The following is a 21,544-nucleotide window of genomic DNA, read 5'->3' as shown; positions in this document are numbered from 1 at the left end:
TTTTTAAATTTTCCTCTTGTTCGTACATTTTTCTGTGAATTTTATTTCAGAGCTTCGTTTCGTATTTCGTCATGAGCTTTCCCATATGGATTTATCATCTTAAAAAAAGAATGAGACTCATTCCATATCTGACATGGCAGCTGCCTCTTAGTCCAAGGAGCTTTCTCTATTTCTACATTTAGCCCAGAACTAAACTGTGTAAAGATTCACAGCACACATCCCTCAATTCCGAGCAGAAATCTTTAAATGTGTGGCACCATCAAGAGGCAATAGCTTGTACTGCCACTGTAACAAGAACCTAGGGTGGCTCTCAAGTATAAGAAACCTGCTTTTAATAGCAGCAGTCACAGACTATTGTAACAAAGAATTATACTGAGACTTTGGCTCAGTGTTTCTCCAATGTAGAGTCTTTGGATTATTGCTAAATGCTCTTTTTTTCCTTCCCATTCCTCTTCTACCCAATTGGTATACCCAATTGGATCTACTGGTGATCCAATTGAAGGAGAAGAAAACGACTCTGATAACTGTTTTTACTCAGTTAACTGAGGACGTTGGCATTCTTAATTTGCTAATGATAAACTCCTTCAATATTTACTGGGCATCTACATACATGCCAAGAATTCGCCACCTCAAATACACAGAGAAGTCCGAAGTTTATTTTCTGATGATCTCATCATAGACAGTAGTGCTCTTCATATTACCCACTACTTATAGATTTATTCTTATTTTGTTAGAAGTGAAAGAAGTTTGCTTACAGAATGGGCAGCTTATTTAGGCAATAGACAGCACTGCCACTCGAGGCTTGTGTTGTCCCATATATCATAATTAATTTCACCCAAAAAGTTTTCTGAGCATAAGAAAATTTAAAATTGCATACACGGCTCCCATTATACTTCTGAGCTAGAGCCCACTGACCATCCAGGTAAGGCATCAAAGTGAAAGAAGCTGCAGAATGGCAGAGAACTGACAGAGTTAAACATCAGAGCCAAGAAAAAGCAAGGCTTCACAGAAATGGGTCAGTTTAAGGCTTATGCTAACTCTTAAGATTAAAACTAGCAACAATAGACATTCTGAGTCAGGATATAGAAAGGGAGTCATAAAAGTTTCTAAATATCCCTTTAAAAAGTCTGAGCCACCAAGTTTATTTGGTCAGTCAACCAACCTCTCACCCATTTGTAATTTAACTGGCTCACTTCCCTCTAAGGCAACCATTTTTTAAAAAAATTAAACTATAGTCAGGATGTAGCAGAAGGAAGGGCCACACCAGGAAGGAATGCCTTCCGAGTTTGTGAGAGTGGAGGACAAAATAGTTTTCAATCTTGAGCTTGCCTTCACATTTCAAACACATTCTTCTTAGGGACAAAAAAAAAAAAAAGTATTAATACTATGGCAGGTTCCATTATGGCATTCTGTTAACATTGTCCATTCTGCTTCCAATCAAGAATTCAAATTCACAATGCAAAAAAATGTCTGAATGCCCAAATTGTCTCTGGGGTCAAGAATCACAAGGAAGTGCAGGGAGCAAAAAGCAGGCAGAGAAGCAATGCATGCCTGTGGTTAGAGTGATTTTCATCTGACAAAGGCTCGCACTTCTTGGGTTCCCAAACAGTTTTTCCTAATTACAAAATTGAATAGCACCAATCTATTTACTCTAGTTTCTAAATGGTATCTGCACCTTACCATCTTAAGATTAGTGAACACATACATTTATTAAATAAAAAGCTATAATTCCTTAAATATACTCCATTAAGCTTATATTTAATTTTAGAAATACAGGTCTCCATCCTGCTCAACAGGACACAAGCAGGACTCTGGGTCCTGCAGCCTTGGCTCTCATATGACCCTGGAGAACACCAGTTCTTACAAGGAGTGCTATGAAATTTTTAAAAATAAAGAAAAGCAACTGATTTTCATCTCTTAATTTTTAACTGCATATCCGAAGGGAATTGCCCCATTTCTGGACACAAAAAGAATGCATTTATGCTGAGATATTTGCATTCTTTTGCACAGAGCTTCACGGTTACCTGGAACCAAGTGCATAAACTTAATTTAGAGATGTCTGAGAACTAGGGGCAGAACCTTTGGCCATTGAATATGGAAAGCCAGAAGAATGTCGTGAATGGATATCAAAAACATTCATATACTCTTTTCAAAAATGGGTATGCAACACTTCCCATACTCTAGTCATCTGGCTAGGAGGTGGATATACAGCAGTAAACAAGACTGACATGGTCCCAGTCTTGTGCAATCTAAAATTCTTCCATTGTAAAGTGCTTTTTCAGAGAAGCTACTGGAACAAAATATCTTCCGAACAGAACTGCTGACCCACACATTTTACCTACTCAAATAACGAAACCATGGGGATACTACTATCTTCCTTGAGAGAAAGCCAACCTCATCTTTGGGATGGTAGAGCACATGAAAGTTCGAGACCTTATTCTGTGGTGCTTCACGAGATTGGAATCATATGTCAGCATGTTTGAGAAATGAATAGCCAGTGTGGCCCTACATAGTTCTATACAGCAACAATCCTGTTTATCAAGGCACCAGAGAAGACTGCCATCAGCTAGGAAGAAAACACTGGATTGCTACAGTGCAATTTGTGGGAACTCATTCGTTCTCCACATAGCACACAGATGTTTTTCGCATTGTAGCCAAATGAATACTCTTCACAGAAGTAGGGTTTGCTACAGAGTTTTTTATTTTCTCCCTTTCCTTTTAAAATGTCTTCTCAGGCAGCCCAGGTGGCTCAGCGGGTTTAGGGCTGCCTTCAGCCCAGGGCCTGATCCTGGAGACCAGGAATCAAGTCCCACATAGGCTCCCTGCATGGAGCCTGCTTCTCCCTCTGCCTGTGTCTCTGCCTCTCTCTCTCTCTCTCTCTCTGTGTGTGTGTGTGTGTGTGTATCTCATGAATAAATAAATAAAAATCTTTAAAATAAAATAAAATGTCTTCTCCCAGAGCCCTACAATGTACTACATGCCATCACTATCACTATATTATTGGGAGGGAGGCAAATAAGAGGAATAAAAGAATATCCTATCTACTGTACAATTATTTCTCCAGCCCCTAGAACATCTAGTTTGTCAAAGAATCAGCATCCTAGCCCTCTAGAGATATCTTATCCATTCATGTGTCCTCTACTTGGAAAACAGCTCAGCACTGAAAAGTTTAAACAACCACAGACCGGCCCAGAAGAATGTCACAAGGTCTACGAGGTCAAGTACACACAACACACTTCATGCACACAGAACCCTCTTGAGACCTCGCTTGGACCTAGTAACTCTTAGTTTAGAATATTTTTAAACAAGGCTTGATATCTGGTTTCTAAAATCATAAAAAAGAAAGAAAAGGTTGGCATAATGACAAAGGCAAGAATTGGCAGCCTAGAGCAAGAGAGAAGGAATAAAAATTATAACAAATCAAATATCTCAAATAGCACAGCAGTTGGAGGCCATTTAATGAGACTCAATGTGAATTATTATACCTCAAAAACAGGTCCTTGGAGGTTCATAATTAGGGTTCAGTCTTTAAGACTCAATATAATTACCTTAAGTTTTCAAATAAAGATTGAACAAGGAAAAAAAAATCCAGATGAAACACTCCTATAATCACAGTTTAGCTAGAAAGTCTACAGAAATTATAGTGAACCACCCTTACTCTGCTTGGTTTCCACACTAATGAGTTAAATAAATCTTTGGCATCTATTCATTTTATACTTGTAGAAGAGTTCTGTTATTTTTTTGAAAATTATGCTTTGACATTTTGGAGGTGCCTGTGAAATGTCCAAGTACACTCGTCTTGTGGAGTCCATTAAATTGCATTGCTCACAAAATAGATCTCGGAGGCTGGAAACCCAGGCGCAGCTTCTCTCAGCCCCTGGAATAAATCCCAAATGGCAGGAGAACTTTACCTTCACTGACTTTTCACAAACTTTTTTGCAGTTTTTGTTTTCCTGGCTGTGCTTTGTTTTTGTTTCTGATTCTTGGCTAAGTTTGACCGGGGTTTTGGTTTGCATACAGCCAATATCTCCACTGGTTATCTCCACTGGTGGCAGCAATGACTAGGGATCTGGTTTTACAGTCTGGTCACGTGTAGTTCTCCAGGTAGAACTGAAATTTAACCTTGCTCAGGTGAGAGGTGACAGAACATTTGTGTTTGCTGTTGTTTTAATGTGTTGGTTATTTTTCTATCTGTGAGTTCAACTCAGGACAGTATTTTGTGCCCAGTGGAAACGTGAGCAGTCTCTTGAGATATGGAACCATAAAATTTTATGTTCCAGTGTTTACTTCTGATCTGTAGCTGAAGCTATAGAACTAAGCTTTAAGTTCTTTATCTGAGTCTCTGTAGCTGAGGGGAAAAAAATCACTGGAATGAGTGAAGTATTTTCCTACTTTCTGAAGATAATAATAAATTAAAATAAAGGCCTTCTGCTCTGATTGGTTTAGGAATTAATAAGCATTTAGATAGATAGAAATCTAACCTTTCCAAATTTCTAAAAAATAAAATAAAATGAAATTCTAATAATTTAAAGAAAAAGAACTTTCTCATCAAAAAAAGTGCTGATTTCAGAAGCATTTGTTTCCCTTAGAAAGCAAGTTTATGTGAGCAAAACAAACTCACGGACAAGTCAGACTGATTTGACAATCTGGTTTAAAAAACAGTTCTATGTCTTTTGTTTTACCAGTGTACAGTATAATACATGTGTAATTTCCTAATTTTTAAAAGATTTATTTATTCATTGGAGAGAGAGAGAAAGAGAGAGCACGAGTAGGGCAGGGGTTGGGGGCAGAAGGAGAGGGAGAGAATCCCAAGCCGACTCCAACTGAGCACAGAGCCCAATGCGTGGCTCGATCCCAGGACCCTGAGATCAGAGTGGAAACCAAGATGCTCATCTTTGACTACGCCGCCCAGGCGCCTCTGTAATTTCATACTTGAAATAAGTTTGGATTTATTTTATCATAAAGAGATTAGTTTATCTGGATTTTTAAAAATATCATATCAGTTTACTGAAAAGATAAGCTAAGATTACTTCATATAATGTTTAAGCTCAACAAAAACATAAAAGTTGTGCTCAACTAAACAGAATTATAATTGTGACACACGTTTTTATATCAATAGTAATTATGTTCTATGATGTGTCAGTTTAAGCATAATTTTCAGTATCTTTAAATTATGTGCTTTTGTCTTACTGCTTTTGTATTAAAGTATCCTGTCGTTTCAGGATTGAAAGAGGACCATAAAAAACAAAAGTCGGTGAAAATTTAAAAATTGTAGGTTTGCACAAAGGGAGCTTTATCTGACTTGGTTTATAATACTTGCAATAGTAGGTCTATAAAAATGCAATAAAATGTTAAAATTTTGGCAAAGTTTGGACAACTTTGATGGGTTTATTCATAAAGTAATTTAAAAAATGTAATGCATGACAAATACCCTATTAACATAAAACTTAAATGTGGTTACGTATATTGAAATGATAGATTGATCTTGGAGAAGTCAGCCTCCCTTACAAAAGGTAATAAAAGGTTATTTTTCTATATAATTTCCAGAGAGTAGAGAGGTTCAGTAACTCATGAGAGTAACTTTTTTGTGCTTTGTGCTAACTGGGATACATCCCTGAATATTTAAAATGATGTTTTCTAATGATTTAAGATTTATTGTTTATTATAAAATAATATTTTTAAATTATTAAATAAATAAATATTATTTATTTACTTTATAGAAAAAGAGAGTACTAGAGAGAGAGGGAGAGAGAGCAAGCATGAGTAGTGGGCAGAGGAATGGGAAAAGTAGGTTCCTCACTGAGCAGGGAGCCCCATGTGGGACTCGGTCCCAGGACCCTGGAATCGTGGCCTGGGCCAAAGGCAGACGCTTAACCAACTGAGCCACCAGGCGCCCCTATTATAAAATAACCTATTATTGCTTTATTAAGAAGGAAAACTGAAAATATTCATTGTTGTCATGTAACCACAAACCTATCTTTGTCATGTAATGAAATTTCCTTTAATTATTATTTTTTTGAAGATTTTTATTTAATCATAAGAGACAGAGAGAGGCAGAAATCTCCTCTAATTAATATTTGACTCTGCCTTCCCAAAATCAGACACTAAATTCAGAAGAAAAAAAAAAGTTTTCCAAGATATTTTTTATACCTGAACCCTCTTTAAGTTTTCCCAAAGGACCCCCGGGCAAGTGCAAGATTTGTTCCTTCATCCTACAAAAAGAAGGATGTTACAAATAATTAGGTTTGCTCTGTCCTTCATGTATGACTAGCTCAACACCATCAAAAACTGCACAGGAAGATTTGTCAAATCAAATGAGAAGCTCGGCTTTCCCTAGGCTAATTTTGTATGGATAAAATATGATAATAGAAATAAAGTGGGCAACCCGGGTGGCTCAGCGGTTTAGCGCTGCCTTCAGTCCAGGGTGTGATCCTGGAGACCCGGGATCGAGTCCCATGTCAGGCTCCCTGCACGGAGCCTGCTTCTCCTGCTGCCTGTGTCTCTGCCTCTGTCTCTGTCTCTGTCTCTCTGTCTCTATGAATAAATAAAATCTTAAAAGAAAAATAAAAAGAAAATTCACAGATTGCATACTTTACAGAAAGGTCCTGGATATATGTCAACGGCCTCACTCTCTGTGTGACTCATTCTTACCTTCCCAGGAAACACTGATGAAACAAGACCAATGTCTTATGCCCTGGCAGAGGATATTAAGTTGCTTTCTTGCTGATTACCATTCATTAACTTAACCACCGATTAACCATAGCTACTTACTCTTATCCTCACCAATGGTCTCTGCTTTCCCTCTCATATTAGCCTAGACACTCTGCTCTGAGTTATAGACTAGAATGTGCCTGTAACAAAGAAAGAGTCTCAGAGCCTGGTGGTTAGAACTTTACCAGATACTTTTTCTTCAGTCTTGAGATTTCAGACAACAGACTTGTGAGTAGAGGCTTCTGGCCTGATCCTGCATAGACAAGCATGAGACAGTAATAGGTGGCTAAATCAGATTCTCGGGACTTCTTCTAGTCCACAAATAGATGCCTTCATGAAATCAAATTAATGACCCAAGATGCAAAGGGACATCAATTAATTATACAGAACTCAGCAAACTGATACTGGAAATCTAATATCCATATGTCTTGTGGAAAACCATTGGCATTATGTGTAATGTTCTACTGTGGGGAAAACCTCTAGCATTCATTCTCCATCTATCTCTAACCCTCAATTTAGTTGACTCTGATTCTGCAAACTAAATGAAACATTCTTTCAATGGTATCTTCTTCTCCTTGTCCCTCAGAATTCAGGAAGAAATATTTCTTCTAAGTCACTGTATGTTTCAAAAGCAGTAACAGTACTTGCATAGGCTCAGTAAGAATCTATCTTCCCTTTTACTGGGATGCAATTAGACAGACTAAGCAACAGAGGCCAAACCCAGAGTGTCATATTTTAAAATAAACCTCATTTCATCAAATATGACAAAGCCCATTGTTGAGCAAAAAAAAAGGTCTAACTTCGTATTTGGAGCCAATACCCACAAAGTTCTCCCCAGAAATTAAACCAGGACCTGTTTGTGACTTACAAGGCACTGACTTTATAGGCAGTGAAGAAGGTCACCTCCCAGATTGCCAGGAAACTGGAAAAAATGACAAATTCACCAACACTTAAAAGTGCTAAAGATGAAACCTGGAGGTGGTTTTCGAGGTTGGTTTCCCTGCCCTTGAAACAGAAGAGGAAAAAAACAACATCTCAGGAAGATTGCTGGAGTGAGGGAAGCCATTGAAACGCTCTCCTAGATTCCTTAATAAATTATCCAATATAAGCTAATTTTCTGGTTTCATTAATAATAGTCATTCAGGAATGAAAGGTACAGCATAGGGAATACAGCCAATGGAATAGTGTTGTGTGGTTGTATGGTGACGGATGCTGGCTGCATTTGCAGCGAGCACAGCATAAGGTACAGATTTGCAGAATTACTATGTTGTACACCTGAAAATTAATGTATCTAGTGTAACACTGCATGTCAATTATACTACAATAAAAAAAAAGAGTTGTTCAGCACAGTGTAGAGCCAGATTTGCTATCCAACATACAAGAAGGCTTTTTCATATGCTAATTAAAACTTCTCCTAAATTTATGTCAATGAGTCAAGCCCAAACACAATGCCTTTCTGTGACCATGAAAAATTCTCTGGAGATTACTTACGATAACAAAGGAAACTGTCATTTTGGAGCACCATCTAACAGACCCACCCAAGGACTACAGAATTCTCTAAGGGTATGCGCATTCGTTTTCATTCACTATTACTGAGTAGGATATCAGAAAGGATAGATATTAACTTATCAAAAACTACGAGTGATGCAAATGATTCTTCTAAAACTCCAAGAAATCTTAATCCAGTATACTTCCTTTTAGCAACTGAAATGCTTTCGGTACTCTTATACTTTTGTAAATCAGCTTTAACATCTTGCTGCAACCTTCATTAAGGAACAACTCATCATTAATGAATTAAAATAATCTCTGACCCTGTACATCCTAAAAAACAAATAGACAAAAAAAAAAAAAAGTCTCTGCTTAAAAGAAAAAAGAGGGATCTCTGGGTGGCTCAGCCGTTTAACGCCTGCCTTTCACCCAGGGTGTGATCCTGGAGTCCCAGGATCAAGTCCCACATTGGGCTCCCTGCATGGAGCCTGCTTCTCCCTCTGCCTGGGTCTCTGCCTCTCTCTCTCTCTGTGTATCTCTCATGAATAAATAAATAAAATCTTAAAAGAAAAAGAAACAAAAAGAATGCGGTAGTTTGTCCTCAATCATTAATGGGACTCTCAGAGGATGTTTCCTCCCTTCTTACTATTTTCGGTATTTCTCACAATAAGCATAAATCCATTTTAAATAGGAAAAGACAACTCAAAACATTTTTCCGGATGTATAGTTGGGTGTCACTGCATGTACGAGGAGACACTGCTGACAGGCGTATGGGGCCAGGGAGGGTGTGTGTACGTGCACAGTGCAGAAAAAAAAGGTTGAGCCACACTTAGCCAACCTTTCAACTTTCCAGACCACTTGCAATACAGAACAATTTACTGCCTAGCTGCCAATGAGTCACGATTTCACTGATTATTTCTACCAGACCATGCACATGCACACTTGATGGCATCGGTAATACAAAGCAGTGTCTACTCGTAGTGTTAAAAGTCTCTAAGGCTTCTAAGAAATTCAGTAAAGGCTCTCTGTGTCTCTCATGAATGAATAAATAAAATCTTAAAAAAAAAAAGAAAAGAAAAGAAAAAAAGAAAAGAAAAGAAAAGAAAAGAAAGAAAAGAAAAGAAAAGAGAAAAGAAAAGAAGAAAAGAAAAGAAAGAAAAGAAAAGAGAAAAGAAAAGAAAAGAAAAGAAAAGAAAAGAAAAGAAAAGAAAAGAAAAGAAAAGAAAAAAAGAAAGGAAATTCAGTAAAGGGCAGCTCAGGTGGCTCAGCAGCCCAGGGCGTGATCCTGGAGGTCCGGGATCGAGTCCCACGTGGGGCTCCCTGCATGGGGCCTGCTTCTCCCTCTGCCTGTGTCTCTGCCTCTCTCTCTCTCTCTGTGTCTCTCTGTGTGTCTCTTATGAATAAATAAATAAATCTTCAAAGAAACAACTTTAAAAAAAAGAAAGAAAGAAGAAAGTGATGATGATAAAATTCAACATTAACTATCCCATCCTCTTGCTCCCTTCCAGAAAATCCATGTTTGGGCAGCCTGGCTGGCCCAGCTGCCTTCAGCCCAGGGCGTGATCCTGGAGACGCGGGATCGAGTCCCACGTGGGGCTCCCTGCATGGGGCCTGCGTCTCTCCCCCCCCCCCCCGTGTCTCTGCCTCTCTCCCTCTCTCCGTCTCTGTGTGTCTCTCACGAACAAATAAATGAAATCTTTGAAAGGAAATTCGGTAAAACCTGCAACCGCTTTGTCAGGTTCATCGAGCATCTGCACCTGGGGACCGTGCAGAGCAACTAAACAGAACACGAGGTACGGGTGGGCCTTGCGGGAGCCACACGTGCCCGAGAATAGCGACCGGGGAAGGGGAGGGGCAGCGGATTTCTAGAGGGGCCGCGGGGCGCGGCCGAGGCGGGGGGGGGGGGGGGGACCGTGGGAGCCCCACAGCCCCGCACACATCCTCGGGGCGCGCCTCCGCCTCCGCCTCCGCCTCCGGGACGCTGCTCAGGGAGCGGCCGAGGCCAGGTCGGGCGCAGAGGAGGATTACCAGTCGCTCCATCTCCTGCTCCCTGAGTCTCTCCTCCCTCTGCCGCCGGTGATAATCCATGAGGTCCTCGCGGCCCGAGATGGAGCTGATGCTGCTCTTCCTCTCCCGGAGGGCGGGCTGGGGCGTCCCCGCGGCCTGGCGGAGGCCGTCGGGGTCGGGGTCGCGGTCGGGGTCGGGGTCGGGGTCGGGGTCGTCCAGCTCGGCGGAGCCCCAGGAGAGGTTCCTGCGGGCGGGCGGGGCGCAGGGGGCGCAGGGGGCGGCCGAGGCCAGCAGCATCTTGCGGGCCACCCGGGGGCTGGCGGGGATGCTGAGCGTGGAGCTCGCGTACGGGGCGCCCTCGGCCGCCGCCGGCCTGTAGGGCGCGGGCCCCGCGCTCCAGGAGGAGAAGCTCAGGTAGCCGTCGTGCTCCGCGCAGCTGGGGGGCGGCTCCCGGTCCCCCGGCCTCGTCCGCCTGGCGCCGCCCAGCGCGGCCCGGGGGGGCAGGCTGAGCTGCGGGCCGTCGGCCGCCCTGTGCAGCCGGGGCAGCGAGCGGCTGTGCGCCCCCATGTGGCCCAGCCCGCCCCCCGCCGGCCTCCGCGCTCGGGGCGCCGCGGCGTCGGGCGGGGGCTCCCGGGGCCGGCCGGGCCGGTCCTGCAGGCCCATCCTCCGCGCCTGCTTGGGGCTGGACGGCATGCTGGCCGCCCCCGACCCGGGGCCCGCGGGGCCGCCTCCGCTCCACGCCGCCTTCCGGGCCTCCAGCGCGCCCAGGAGGCACACGTTGTCGTGGGACTTGTTCCTGGGGCTGTACTTGCAGTAGGGGGGCCTGTCGGCCAGCCGCAGGGGCCGCTCGGGGTCCGGCCTCCCGGGGGCACAGGCGCCCAGCGGCGGGGCGGGCGGCCTCCCCGACCCCGACCCCGACCCCGACCCCGACCCCGCGCCGGGCAGCTGCCTGCCCCCGGGGCCGCGGGCCAGCGACGGGCTGCTCCGGGCGCCGCTCCCCAGCGGGGACGGGCTCCTCCGGGCCGGCAGCGGCTGCGACAGGGTCAAGTACGAGCCGGAGTAGTCTCCGTTGGCTTTGAACCTCAGACTGGAGGAGTACTTCTTGGGGCTCAGGCTCTCCATCATGGTCTGGGATCGGTCGTCGTCGTCGTCGTCGTCCGGGGAATTGGCCCCGAAACCCGCCTCTAGGCTCCCGTTTTGTAGATCGAGCTGCTTTTGCACGTGGCTAAGCTCTGCCATGGTCCTGCTGGAATCTGGAAAGGGAAAAAAAAAAAAAAAAGAGTTGGGTTGTATTTAGCAAAGATCGAAAAAGTGCAAGCACTGGCCAGCTGACGTCTGCACAAACAGCCCTGCGGGCTGAGCTGATGGGATTAACCAATGCAGGCTCTTGTTTTATTAATAAGTCCAGTAAAAGTAAGGCGAAATGAAGAGGCGTGAAGAACACCGATGTGGGATGCTGCATGTGCAAAAGAAAAGCAATCAAGGGGATCCCTGGGGGGCTCAGTGGTGGAGCACCTGCCTTCCGCCCAGGTGTGATCCTGGAGACCTGGGATCCAGTCCTATGTGGGGCTCCCTGCATGGAGCCTGCTTCTCCCTCTGCCTGTGTCTCTGCCTCTCTCTCTCTCTCTGTCTCTCATGAATAAATAAATAAAATCTTAAAAAAAAAAAAAAAGAAGAAAAGAAAAGAAAAGAAAAGAAAAAAGAACTCAAGAGGCCACTGATGATATTTGCAAAGGACAAGTCCCTAACAAAGTACAGGTGAGGCTGGTCCATAAGAAAGACCATTTCCCGTCAGTTGTTCTGGTCCTTGGGGGACCACCTGCTTCCTGAGTACCAGGAAAACACCCACCATGGCGACGCAGTGCACCCTCCTTTGGGTGTCTCTGCTAGACTCATTAACTGCTCAGAAGTAAAGTTGTGCAGAGACAAAATTCACATTCTGGCACACAAAGAGAGTCAGTTTCCCATTAGACACTGATCGGTATCATGAGGGGCAGAGGATGACTATGAGAGTTCCCTTCTCAAGAAAGAGGTCATAAAGCTCCTGTACCCATCAGAAAAAGTCAGGTCAATGAGGAAACAGAGAAAAGAGGGTTCCCAAAACCACTGCCATATCAGGGTCAGGAGGCGGTATTTAAAACCTGAAACTGGAGGATCCTTAGGTTCCAGGTATCCTAAATGAATCATGCTCATCCTTGATCTCACACTCTCTCCTCTTGTGGAAACACTTTTCTCCCTCCTTTGTACCCACCCGAACCCACCCATCCTTCATGGCTCAGATTCAGATTCTATCTTCCACGCTTACCATTTATTAGAAAAATGTGTGCACCCAGAAGAGTATTTTTGGACTCTAGTTTGAATTACATTAACTTAAGAAACTAACGTTTTAGGTTATGAAAACATACTTTAAGTTCAAATGATCACTGCAAATGAGAAGGCTTGCATTTGTAATTGATAAAAGTATGTATTTTTCAGATTATCATCAAAGCAAAATCACAGTTTAAACATTCTCATTGAACTCATGCACTGCTGAGACCTGTCCAACACCTCAGGCCCCTTAGATACTAGTTATTACATCCTGGTCTTGTATCAATAGATGAGTAACCAATTTTATAACGTGCTTGTTCCTGAAACTAGGTCACAAGTTCAAGGAAGAGGGGTAGACAAAGTATTCCCACCTCATCTCCAGCCTCTCCTGACTCCCACAGACCCATTGGTGAGACACTCTACGAGCACTAGTTTTCAATTTGTCACAGCCTTCCCCCACTGTGTCCTATCCAGAGATTGGGGACTTTGCCTTGCTTGCTCAGCTTTGCAGACTTCCTGGGCAGATTCAGACAGTATACTAGGGAACTGCTTCCTATCCAGGCTGGGGCCAAGAAACAATCTGGGTACTTAAATCCTAGTGATGGGCTAAGTATCCATCCTCTTGTAAAGCTCAGCTTGCCCCAACAAGCTCTACCTTGGGTTCCCTACCCTCCAACCCAAACCCCCGCCCTGATGAGCATGATTATCTTTTGGAGTAAACCTCAAAAAAATTTTTTTGAGATTCTCCCTTAGAACTGCCTCCCAGATAGAATCTGGTCTTGCCATCTGGCTTTTGTCAGGTCTTTCATTCTTCAGGGACAGGGCCATCTCTGCTCCCAAGACAAAGTCATAGTCAGCAACTGTCTATGACCACCAGCTATCACCTTGAAAACAACACAAGTCTGGTTTGAGACTTACCTCACTCTGCCCTCTTGGAGGACTGAAACGAAGATGACCTCGAGTCATGATCCCCTCTGTTCTCAACTAACTGAGTTGCTTTGACAGTTAAGGGGTGGGGGGGACACTTAGTGTAAACTACTAGAATATAATCTGTAGCAATACTTTTTTTAAAAAAAATTTGCATTTACTTTATTTTATTTTACTTTTTAAAGATTTTACTTATTTATTCATAAGAGACACGGAGAGAGAGGCAGAGACACAGGCAGAGGGAAAAGCAGGCTCCCTATGGGGAAACTGATTGTGGGACTTGATCCCAGGAAGCCAGGACCACGACCCGAGCCAAAGGCAGACAGACAGTCAACCACGGAGCCACCCAGGTGCCCCTATTGTATTTTATTTCTGCTTTATTGAGGTATTACTGACAGATAAAATTGTAAGATATTTAAAATGGACATTGTGGTGATTTGATGTACATACATGTTGTGAATGGATTTTCATCATCTGGTTAGTTAACACATCCATCGTGTGTGTGTGTGTGTGTGTGTGTGTGAGAGAGAGAGAGAGAGAGAGAGAGAGAGAGAGAACATTCAGGTTATAAATGACTTGGTAAAAGAGTATAGACTTTCAGCTATAAGATGGATGTATGAGGATCTAATGTAAAATATGGTGACCACACTGTAGTTGAAAACACTATTATATAATTGAAATTTGCTAGGAAAGTAGAACTTAAATGTTCTCAGAAATACTTCATGCATAAGTTGATTAGGCTCTCATTTTTCCTAAGCTCCTGTACAACTGTTGAGCCAGATATTAACTCTTCTTAAAAAGGTTCTTGGACGACTAACTTAATATGTAAATATTTGACAACTTCAGCATTTTCCCCAGCTCTTCTTAATGACTCGGGCAAAATGTTAATCATGCAAGTGTAGCCATTCCGTACTCTAAGTGTCTGAAAAACTACAAAATCAAACACAACGCATTCCCTAATATGAGTAAACAGAGTGGTTACAAAAGAATTCTCAGAAGTTTGCTGAACACAGCCTGTACAATAATATTAGCATCCTCGTCTCCTAAAAAATGTGGTTAACAGGATGCACATTTAACTTGGTTCTGCTTATCGTACAGAAAAAAATTAAAATCCCAACAGGAAGTTCTAGATATTTTATTCACTAAATGGTTCTTGGGTGCCTACCGTGCATTGGATATTGGTTCAGGTATTAGTGTTGCTCACTAACATTCCTGTCCTCTTCTCATAAACAAAGAGGTGTTTCCCTTCTGCACCCCTGTAACATTGGGTATGGCTATGTCTCTTGCTTTGATCAAGGAACCATGAGAGAAAGTGACATGTCAGTTCCAAGCTGGGGCATGATTCACTCTTTCCACCCACCCACCCCCACGATAAGATGACTAGCATGCATCCAAGTTTGTGCAGACTTTATTAGCCTATACCCGTCAATGGGGACGCTGTGAAACAGGACTCTTGCCAACCCAAGATTGTCTTAAGCCACTGAGATTTGGAAGTTGTTTGCTACTATGAAGGTGTTAATCTTCCTTAAGTTCTTACCATAAACTAGGCTTTCAGCTGGGCACTGGGAAGCACGTGGTCATATACCACTTCCTGCCTTTACACAGCTTACAGTCCAGAGGGAAAGACACTCATGAACAAATGATTGCCATACAGTGTGACACGCGCCTTAATAGAGAAGTGACGGAAACACTGGTAAAGGAGCATGGAGGGGACTAACCCAGTGAGAGTCAGAATCTGTGGAGATTATGGTGCAAAGAAATGACAATAAAGTTAAATCCACTGAAGGAAAGGGAATCTGATGAGTACTACCCAATAGCAGCATAAGGCTACTTTTACATTCCATGATTTTATGAGTATAAACAAAATCCCATTCATTTGGGGAATATAAATAATAGTGAAAGGGAATAGAGGGCAAGGGAGAAGAAATGGGTAGGAAAAATCAGAAAGGGAGACAGAACATGGAAGACTCCTAACTCTGGGAAACTGAACTAGGGGTGGTGGAAGGGGAGGAGGGCAGGGGGGTTGGGGTGACTGGTTGGCGGGCACTGAGGGGGGCACTTGACGGGATGAGCACTGGGTGTTTTTCTGTATGTTGACAAATTGAACACCAATAAAAAATAAATTTATTATTAAAAAACAATAAGCAAAATAAACAAAATCCCAAGCCCATTAGAGGTCAGACTACTGGCACATGCAGCAAACGTCCTGTCTCTGACTGAATTAATAGCAAAACATGGGTAAGGAAAAAGAAACGGTTATTTTCTATATTACGGTCCTTTTTGAAAAAAGTCTAGCATGTAACTCTTCCGGGATGAACTATAATAAACATGCATTTCTCTCTCATAGTGATCTAAATCCTTTCCCATCTCTACCACCATGTAAGATATGCCCTCAAGAGTCTGAGCCCTTTGCCTACCCTAAGAGTGGCTTAAATTGGCAAGCAATTTCCAACCATTTAGGATATTTTCGACAAGGCTACAAAAGGAAATCCTTTAGTGAGATATTAGAATAGACAAGAAAAGAATTAAAGTCAGTTAGTGGGGAGACTTCGGTTTTAAGATAATGTATACAAAATGGGAAACAGAACTAAGTTAGAAGAATTCCCACAATGTGCCGAGACAGCAATCCAGAAAGCAAGCCAAAGCACACGTGATTAAATAGAAGTCAAAAATTAAACAATGAGCCCAAACACTACATTTTAAATATTTACTCTGTTAACAGCACAGAGTTGAAGGGTTTAATACATCATGTCAAAAATGGATATTTAAAAGTTTAATTTCTTAAAGGGCATAGTTTTTCTGTTTTCTCTTAATAAAAATCAGTCAGTTCACTATGTATAAAGCAAATAAATTCTACTCTGATGTGAAAAAAAATAGTTTAGTTTTTGACACAGCCATGTAAGATAATGATGTCATTTTAGATGATAAATACATTACTACACTTGAACTTGTTTGCAGTTGCAAATGCTACTTAATCACCCAAATAAAATACTAGCAAATTCTCTTCTCTCTTCATTTAGGCAAATAAAACTAGAGAGTATCAAACTACTACAGGTTTCTTACTATCTCACAGGGTGGTAACATTCGATACCGCTCTCCACCTCACACAGGCTTTTTAAAGAAATCAAAAAGTATAATTACTGAAACAGTTTGGTTGGCCAAACAAAATGCAACACCAAAATACTGCAAAGTAGTACCTGCTGAAGGATCAGCTTTGCAGACTCCAGGGAAGGAGACAAGAAGGACACTTGCAAATAAGAAGTCACATCTGAGAAACGTGTAACATTTCTCTCCCAGGCATTCTTGAAGGGGAAAGTTAAGCATGATTTGGATGTAAAGACATTCCAGAGACTATTTGAAGGGATATTCGCGTTTGATACCCCCGTTTTTCAGTTCAAACTCCCTGGCTCAGTTAAGGATACATAAAAGGTTGTACACTTAAAAATGTATCATCAAACTACAAATATGGAACTTCCTCATTTTTCCGAAGCTTAGTTTACCTGCCCCAGCTGAGTGCCATGTGTGTACTTGTCCCAACTCATCTCTCTTGCTCCCACCAACCAATTCAACTCAAAAGGTAAAGAATCCGCTTTTGCCTCTACGGACCGGGGAGTGACAATCGTGGTGCGATACCTCTTTCCTTCCCTACTTCCAGAGTATTCTTTTCATTGCAGATGAGATTACATGAGTGGAGGCTTAGAAAGGGGGAACAGAGAATGGTAACCAGCACGCACTCTTTAGGAGGACGTGAGGGTGAGCAAGGAGGGGAGAGGCGGGAGGGTGGAGAACACAGTGGAAGAGTTTGGGTTTGGTGAATCCCCCGGCAATGAGGGAAGGAATGCTGCAGACAGGGTGCATCAGGGGCCCCAGCTGGATTTAGGACGAGGAAGGGCGAGGGCAGGTGGCAGGTAAAAGAAAGCCCCAGGAGAGGTGCTGCGGGGGTGGGAGACCAGAGGCAGGCAGTAGGGGGAGAGATCTGTGGTAACACGGGTAAGACGGGGGGCAGGCGAGGAAGACTCCGTTTCCAGCCTGGCTTCTTGGCCTACACCGATGTGTTTATTTTGGGTTTCCTATACATGTCATGTAAACAAAAAGAAGTCTCGGGGAAATTATAAAATAACTGCATTGTTATGGTGGCAGCAAAGGAGTCCTGGGGCTTTAACCCCTGCCTACGTTCCACGCGCATCCACAGAACGGGGGTGGAGAAGGGGAGAAGGCATCTGGTGCCCATCTGGAGAAGGGACAACAGCGGGAAGTCTAAACAGGAAAGGAGTTAATGTGTGTTGAAACGTTTGGGCTTACTTTCCAATCCATACATTTAATCCCCCCAGAGCTCTTGTTATTTTACCACCTGAAATGTACATCAGCTCGCTGTCAATTAGAAAATGCCAGAAGGCACGAAGAGGTGTCTGGAAGATAGCACAGCAGCTCACAGCGCTGTTTCCCCAGAGAAGATGATTACTTGAAACACTAATCTCGAGGATCATGTGGGTAAAGTTTCTTGGTAGCTCCTTCCCTCCTGGACACACGGTTCTGGCATCTGTTGTACAACAGAGTTCTCCGGCGCCCCTTACATTCAGTAACAATAGGGTGAAGCTGACCCCATTGAAACTGTGTCACCAGCAGTGAATTTACAGCACTGCAATTGCCTGAGCTGTAGGGATCTCCTTGGATTCAAGATGATGAAAACACGCCCAGAGAGAAAAGTCTCCAGAACCCAAGAGATGAAGACAAAGTCTGTGTCTCTGTGTCGTGGTGTGTCGCGCTGTGCTGCGCTGCACCGCATCGCGTGGTGTCAAGGGAGAAGGACTTACAGGCCTGGCCCATATAAACGCAGAACGCAGTTTATCCAGAAGCCCAAAGGGGTTTGGGGGAGTCCAAAATCATACGACGAGTTACATTGTCATTTGATGTTGCCATGTAGAGACTCCTCTCCGGGTCACCCAGAACAGCGGGACTAATCAGAGCAGGGGGCTGTTAGAGCAGGTGATGGAAAAGTAGAGATTGTTCCATATGAGCTGGGAAAAGGCGAGGATGTAGATTACAGGAGCAAACTCAGAAAAAAAAGAAGACCCTTCAAGATCAGGGCGGTTAAAATGTTCACTTTATAGGGGCAGCCCCGATGGCCCAGCGGTTTAGCGCTGCCTTCAGCCTGGGGTGTGATCCTGGAGACCCGAGATCGAGTCCCACCTCGGGCTTCCTGCATGGAGCCTGCTTCTCCCTCTGCCTGTGTCTCTGCCTCTCTCTCTCTCTCTGTGTGTGTGTCTCATGAATAAATAAATCTTAAAAAAAGTTTCCACATTATAGAAAGGTTTTGAGTCTACTGCGCCCTGCACGGGCCCCGGGAGCTGAGGGGCTGGCTCTGGGCGCCCAGGCTGTCGCAGACAGTGGCTGATGTTGGCGTTCAGAACTCCCCCAGAACGCTGGTGGTCCAGGGGCTGGTCTCTTTCAGCGCTGATGTTTACAATATGGCAAGGCTATAAATAAGCACACACTGATGACATGTAATTGAATTCAGACACCAGCTTAGAGCAGCCCCTCAGAAGCAGTGCCATTCTTTACATGAATCCTGGAGGAGGGGTGTCCCTGCGGCAGCAGATGGGGCCTGGGGGGGGAGCTTATAGAGGGCGAAAAGGGAAAACCGGGAAATCTATGTCAGCCTCAAACTCCAAGCTTAAGGATGGAGAACAATGGATACAAACCCTCCCTCTTTTTCCACTAATCCCGACAAGAAAACATGATGGGGGGCGGGGGGGGGGGGGAGGCTAATGTGAAGCTTTGGGAACAGCCACTTCCTTCTCTAGCCATCGTCTCCTTTCAGAACTCCCCAAGCAGCATCTCCCCCATCCTCTGTTAGCCAAACAGCATCCTCGATGAAACCTTCAGTTCTGCAGCTCTCCCGTTTGCAAACATACCCTCCTTTTACGCAAACATTTCCTTTCATCACTAAATCCTCCTCGGCCTCCTCCATCTCTGCAAACAAGCCTTAACCTCTCCACTAGGCCCCACACCCACTGGCAAACACCTGCTCCTGGCAAATATCCCCGGATCCTGTCTCCCCAACAGATCACCTCCTGCACAGTTAGTTAATGCAAGCATCCCTAGGTCATCCTCTCAACACTCATCTCACCTCCCACTTCCTAAACGCTGTTCCCTTAGCCTCCTGCTCCTCACGTGAGAGTTTATATCCCCGTGCAAAGAACAACACTTCCGTTGGTAACTAGTACCCTTCTTGTTCTGTCTGCGGATAAACACAGCAGCCAGTGGATTCCCACTCCTCTTCCCTTGCACCATGTTCTTTCATTTAAAGATCAGCCCGTTTGAACAAAATTGTTATTACCCATCAGACACACGTGCATAGGTTGATCATCTCCAAGGAGGATATTTTCACATCTACATAAGATCCCCCAAAAGCAGGGGGCACCTGAGTGGCTCGGTCGGTTAAGTGTCTGCCTTCAGCTCAGTTTGTGGTCCCGAGGTCCTGGGATCGAGTCCCGTGTCCGGGCCCCCTGCTCAATGGGGAGCCTGCTTCTCCCTCACCCTCTGCCCCTCCCCACTGCTTATGCTCTGTCTCTCTTCAATAAAAATATAAAATCTTAAAAAAAAAAGAGAGAGAGAAACAGTTCCATGGGAATAAATGTATTTTAATGGCAGGATAAGGAGGCTGTTTTGTCCTTGCAGATGGGACCTATTCACAGGTGGCCGTCTGTCTTACTGGGCGCACACATGCACACACACACAGACGCACGCTGGCCACATGCCCACAGCAGCCTGCAAGGCACGAAGGGTTTTGTGACTGCCAGGGGAGACTCTCCAGAACCCGGCAACTCGCGGCACCCTGGGAACCGGCCGGTGTCGAGGGGACCCAGGGCCAGGCTGGGGAGACAGGTGAGGCCCGCTAGAATGGCTGACATGACATCTCAGGACACCGATCACACAGTTTCCCCTCTTGGTTTGCTTTTGGCTTTGCTTTTGAAGTTTTGCTACATTATATTCTGAAGTCACCTAAGCAAAGAGATCAGGGAAACCAAGAAAGAAGCATCAAACACCACTGCAGGGAGGCCAGAGCACAGATGGGAGTGGTGAGCGATGGGGGTTAATGAGGACATTCAACGCAGATGGAAGAAGTGAGGACAGAAAGTTAAAGAGTTCCAGCTCCTTCTCATCATAATAAAGGAGTCTAACCCCACGCTACCGATCTCTTCGGTCATCTCTCGCTGTACTGAAGTCTAAGCTCTGTCCAAAAAAGAGCTCCACATGGTGTTCAAAGTTTCCTAAAAGTCATCACAACCAACAGCAATAGTCATATTTCAAATGAGGGTCTTTATCTCCTGTATCAGAGGCCACTTTGAAGTAAGTCTACAGTGTTTCGCAGGAATAAAAATCTTAGAGGACCTCAGCAAAGAGGGCAAAACATCAAATACGGGGATTTTAAAAAAAATCTGTGCTAGTCTCTTGAATAAGACTTGTTTTGTATGAACTTTGAAATATTCTTTAGACTCTCCAAGGAATTTGGCGGCATGTTTCCCGTGATAGCTCTCTGCAGCCAGTGAGGAAAGTGGGAGGGAGGCCACAAAGCACAAAACAACCTCAAAACACATATGGGCCATTCAAAATCCCTTCCCACTGACCAAATTCCTGACTTGTACCTAAATCCTCAAGATGTGGCTTTTATCAATTAGACTCACTTTGGTGTTTATACCACTATTGAAGTAGCTCAAGCAATATTTAAAAAAAGAGACAATATTAACCTAATAAGCATTTACATACATGTATTATAAATTAAATTCAACACAGTGACATGGCAGGAAAGGTCTGAAATTAAAAACACGCTGTTTTGATTATAGAAAATATGAGACCAAGGGAATAGAATAAACACCACAGAGATGCTATCACTGAAATCTAGAATACGGGAAAGGCTACAGAAAAAGAATAACCAATATCTTCAACCAGCATATGGCAAGGAAAAAAAAAAAAGAACAAGAAAGAGAGGGAGCTATTCTATATTAAAAGAGACTTGGGAGACATACCATGAAACGTAATGCATAGAACTTATTTGGATCTTGTTTTGAACAGTATTTAAAAAAAATTATGAGACAATCAG

The 21,544-nt window shown here is 43.7% G+C and overlaps 1 protein-coding gene across 26 annotated transcripts in view; it reads right to left on the bottom strand.

The window, feature by feature from the left end:
- Nucleotides 1-21,544, bottom strand: part of PHLDB2 (pleckstrin homology like domain family B member 2) — a 217,835-nt gene that overhangs the window by 75,093 nt on the left and 121,198 nt on the right. For all 26 annotated transcript variants that reach the window (XM_049105425.1, XM_049105427.1, XM_049105426.1 and 23 more), the window contains one exon: nt 10,228-11,459. In XM_049105425.1, coding sequence (XP_048961382.1) covers nt 10,228-11,459 — 1,232 coding nt within the window. The remainder of the gene's footprint in view (nt 1-10,227; nt 11,460-21,544) is intronic.

The sequence above is a fragment of the Canis lupus genome, chromosome 33 (genome assembly GCF_003254725.2).
Source record: "Canis lupus dingo isolate Sandy chromosome 33, ASM325472v2, whole genome shotgun sequence".
NCBI classification, from domain to species: Eukaryota; Metazoa; Chordata; class Mammalia; order Carnivora; family Canidae; genus Canis; species Canis lupus.
Note: the sequence above shows the minus strand (reverse complement) of the source record. Positions and strands in the feature narration are given on the sequence as shown.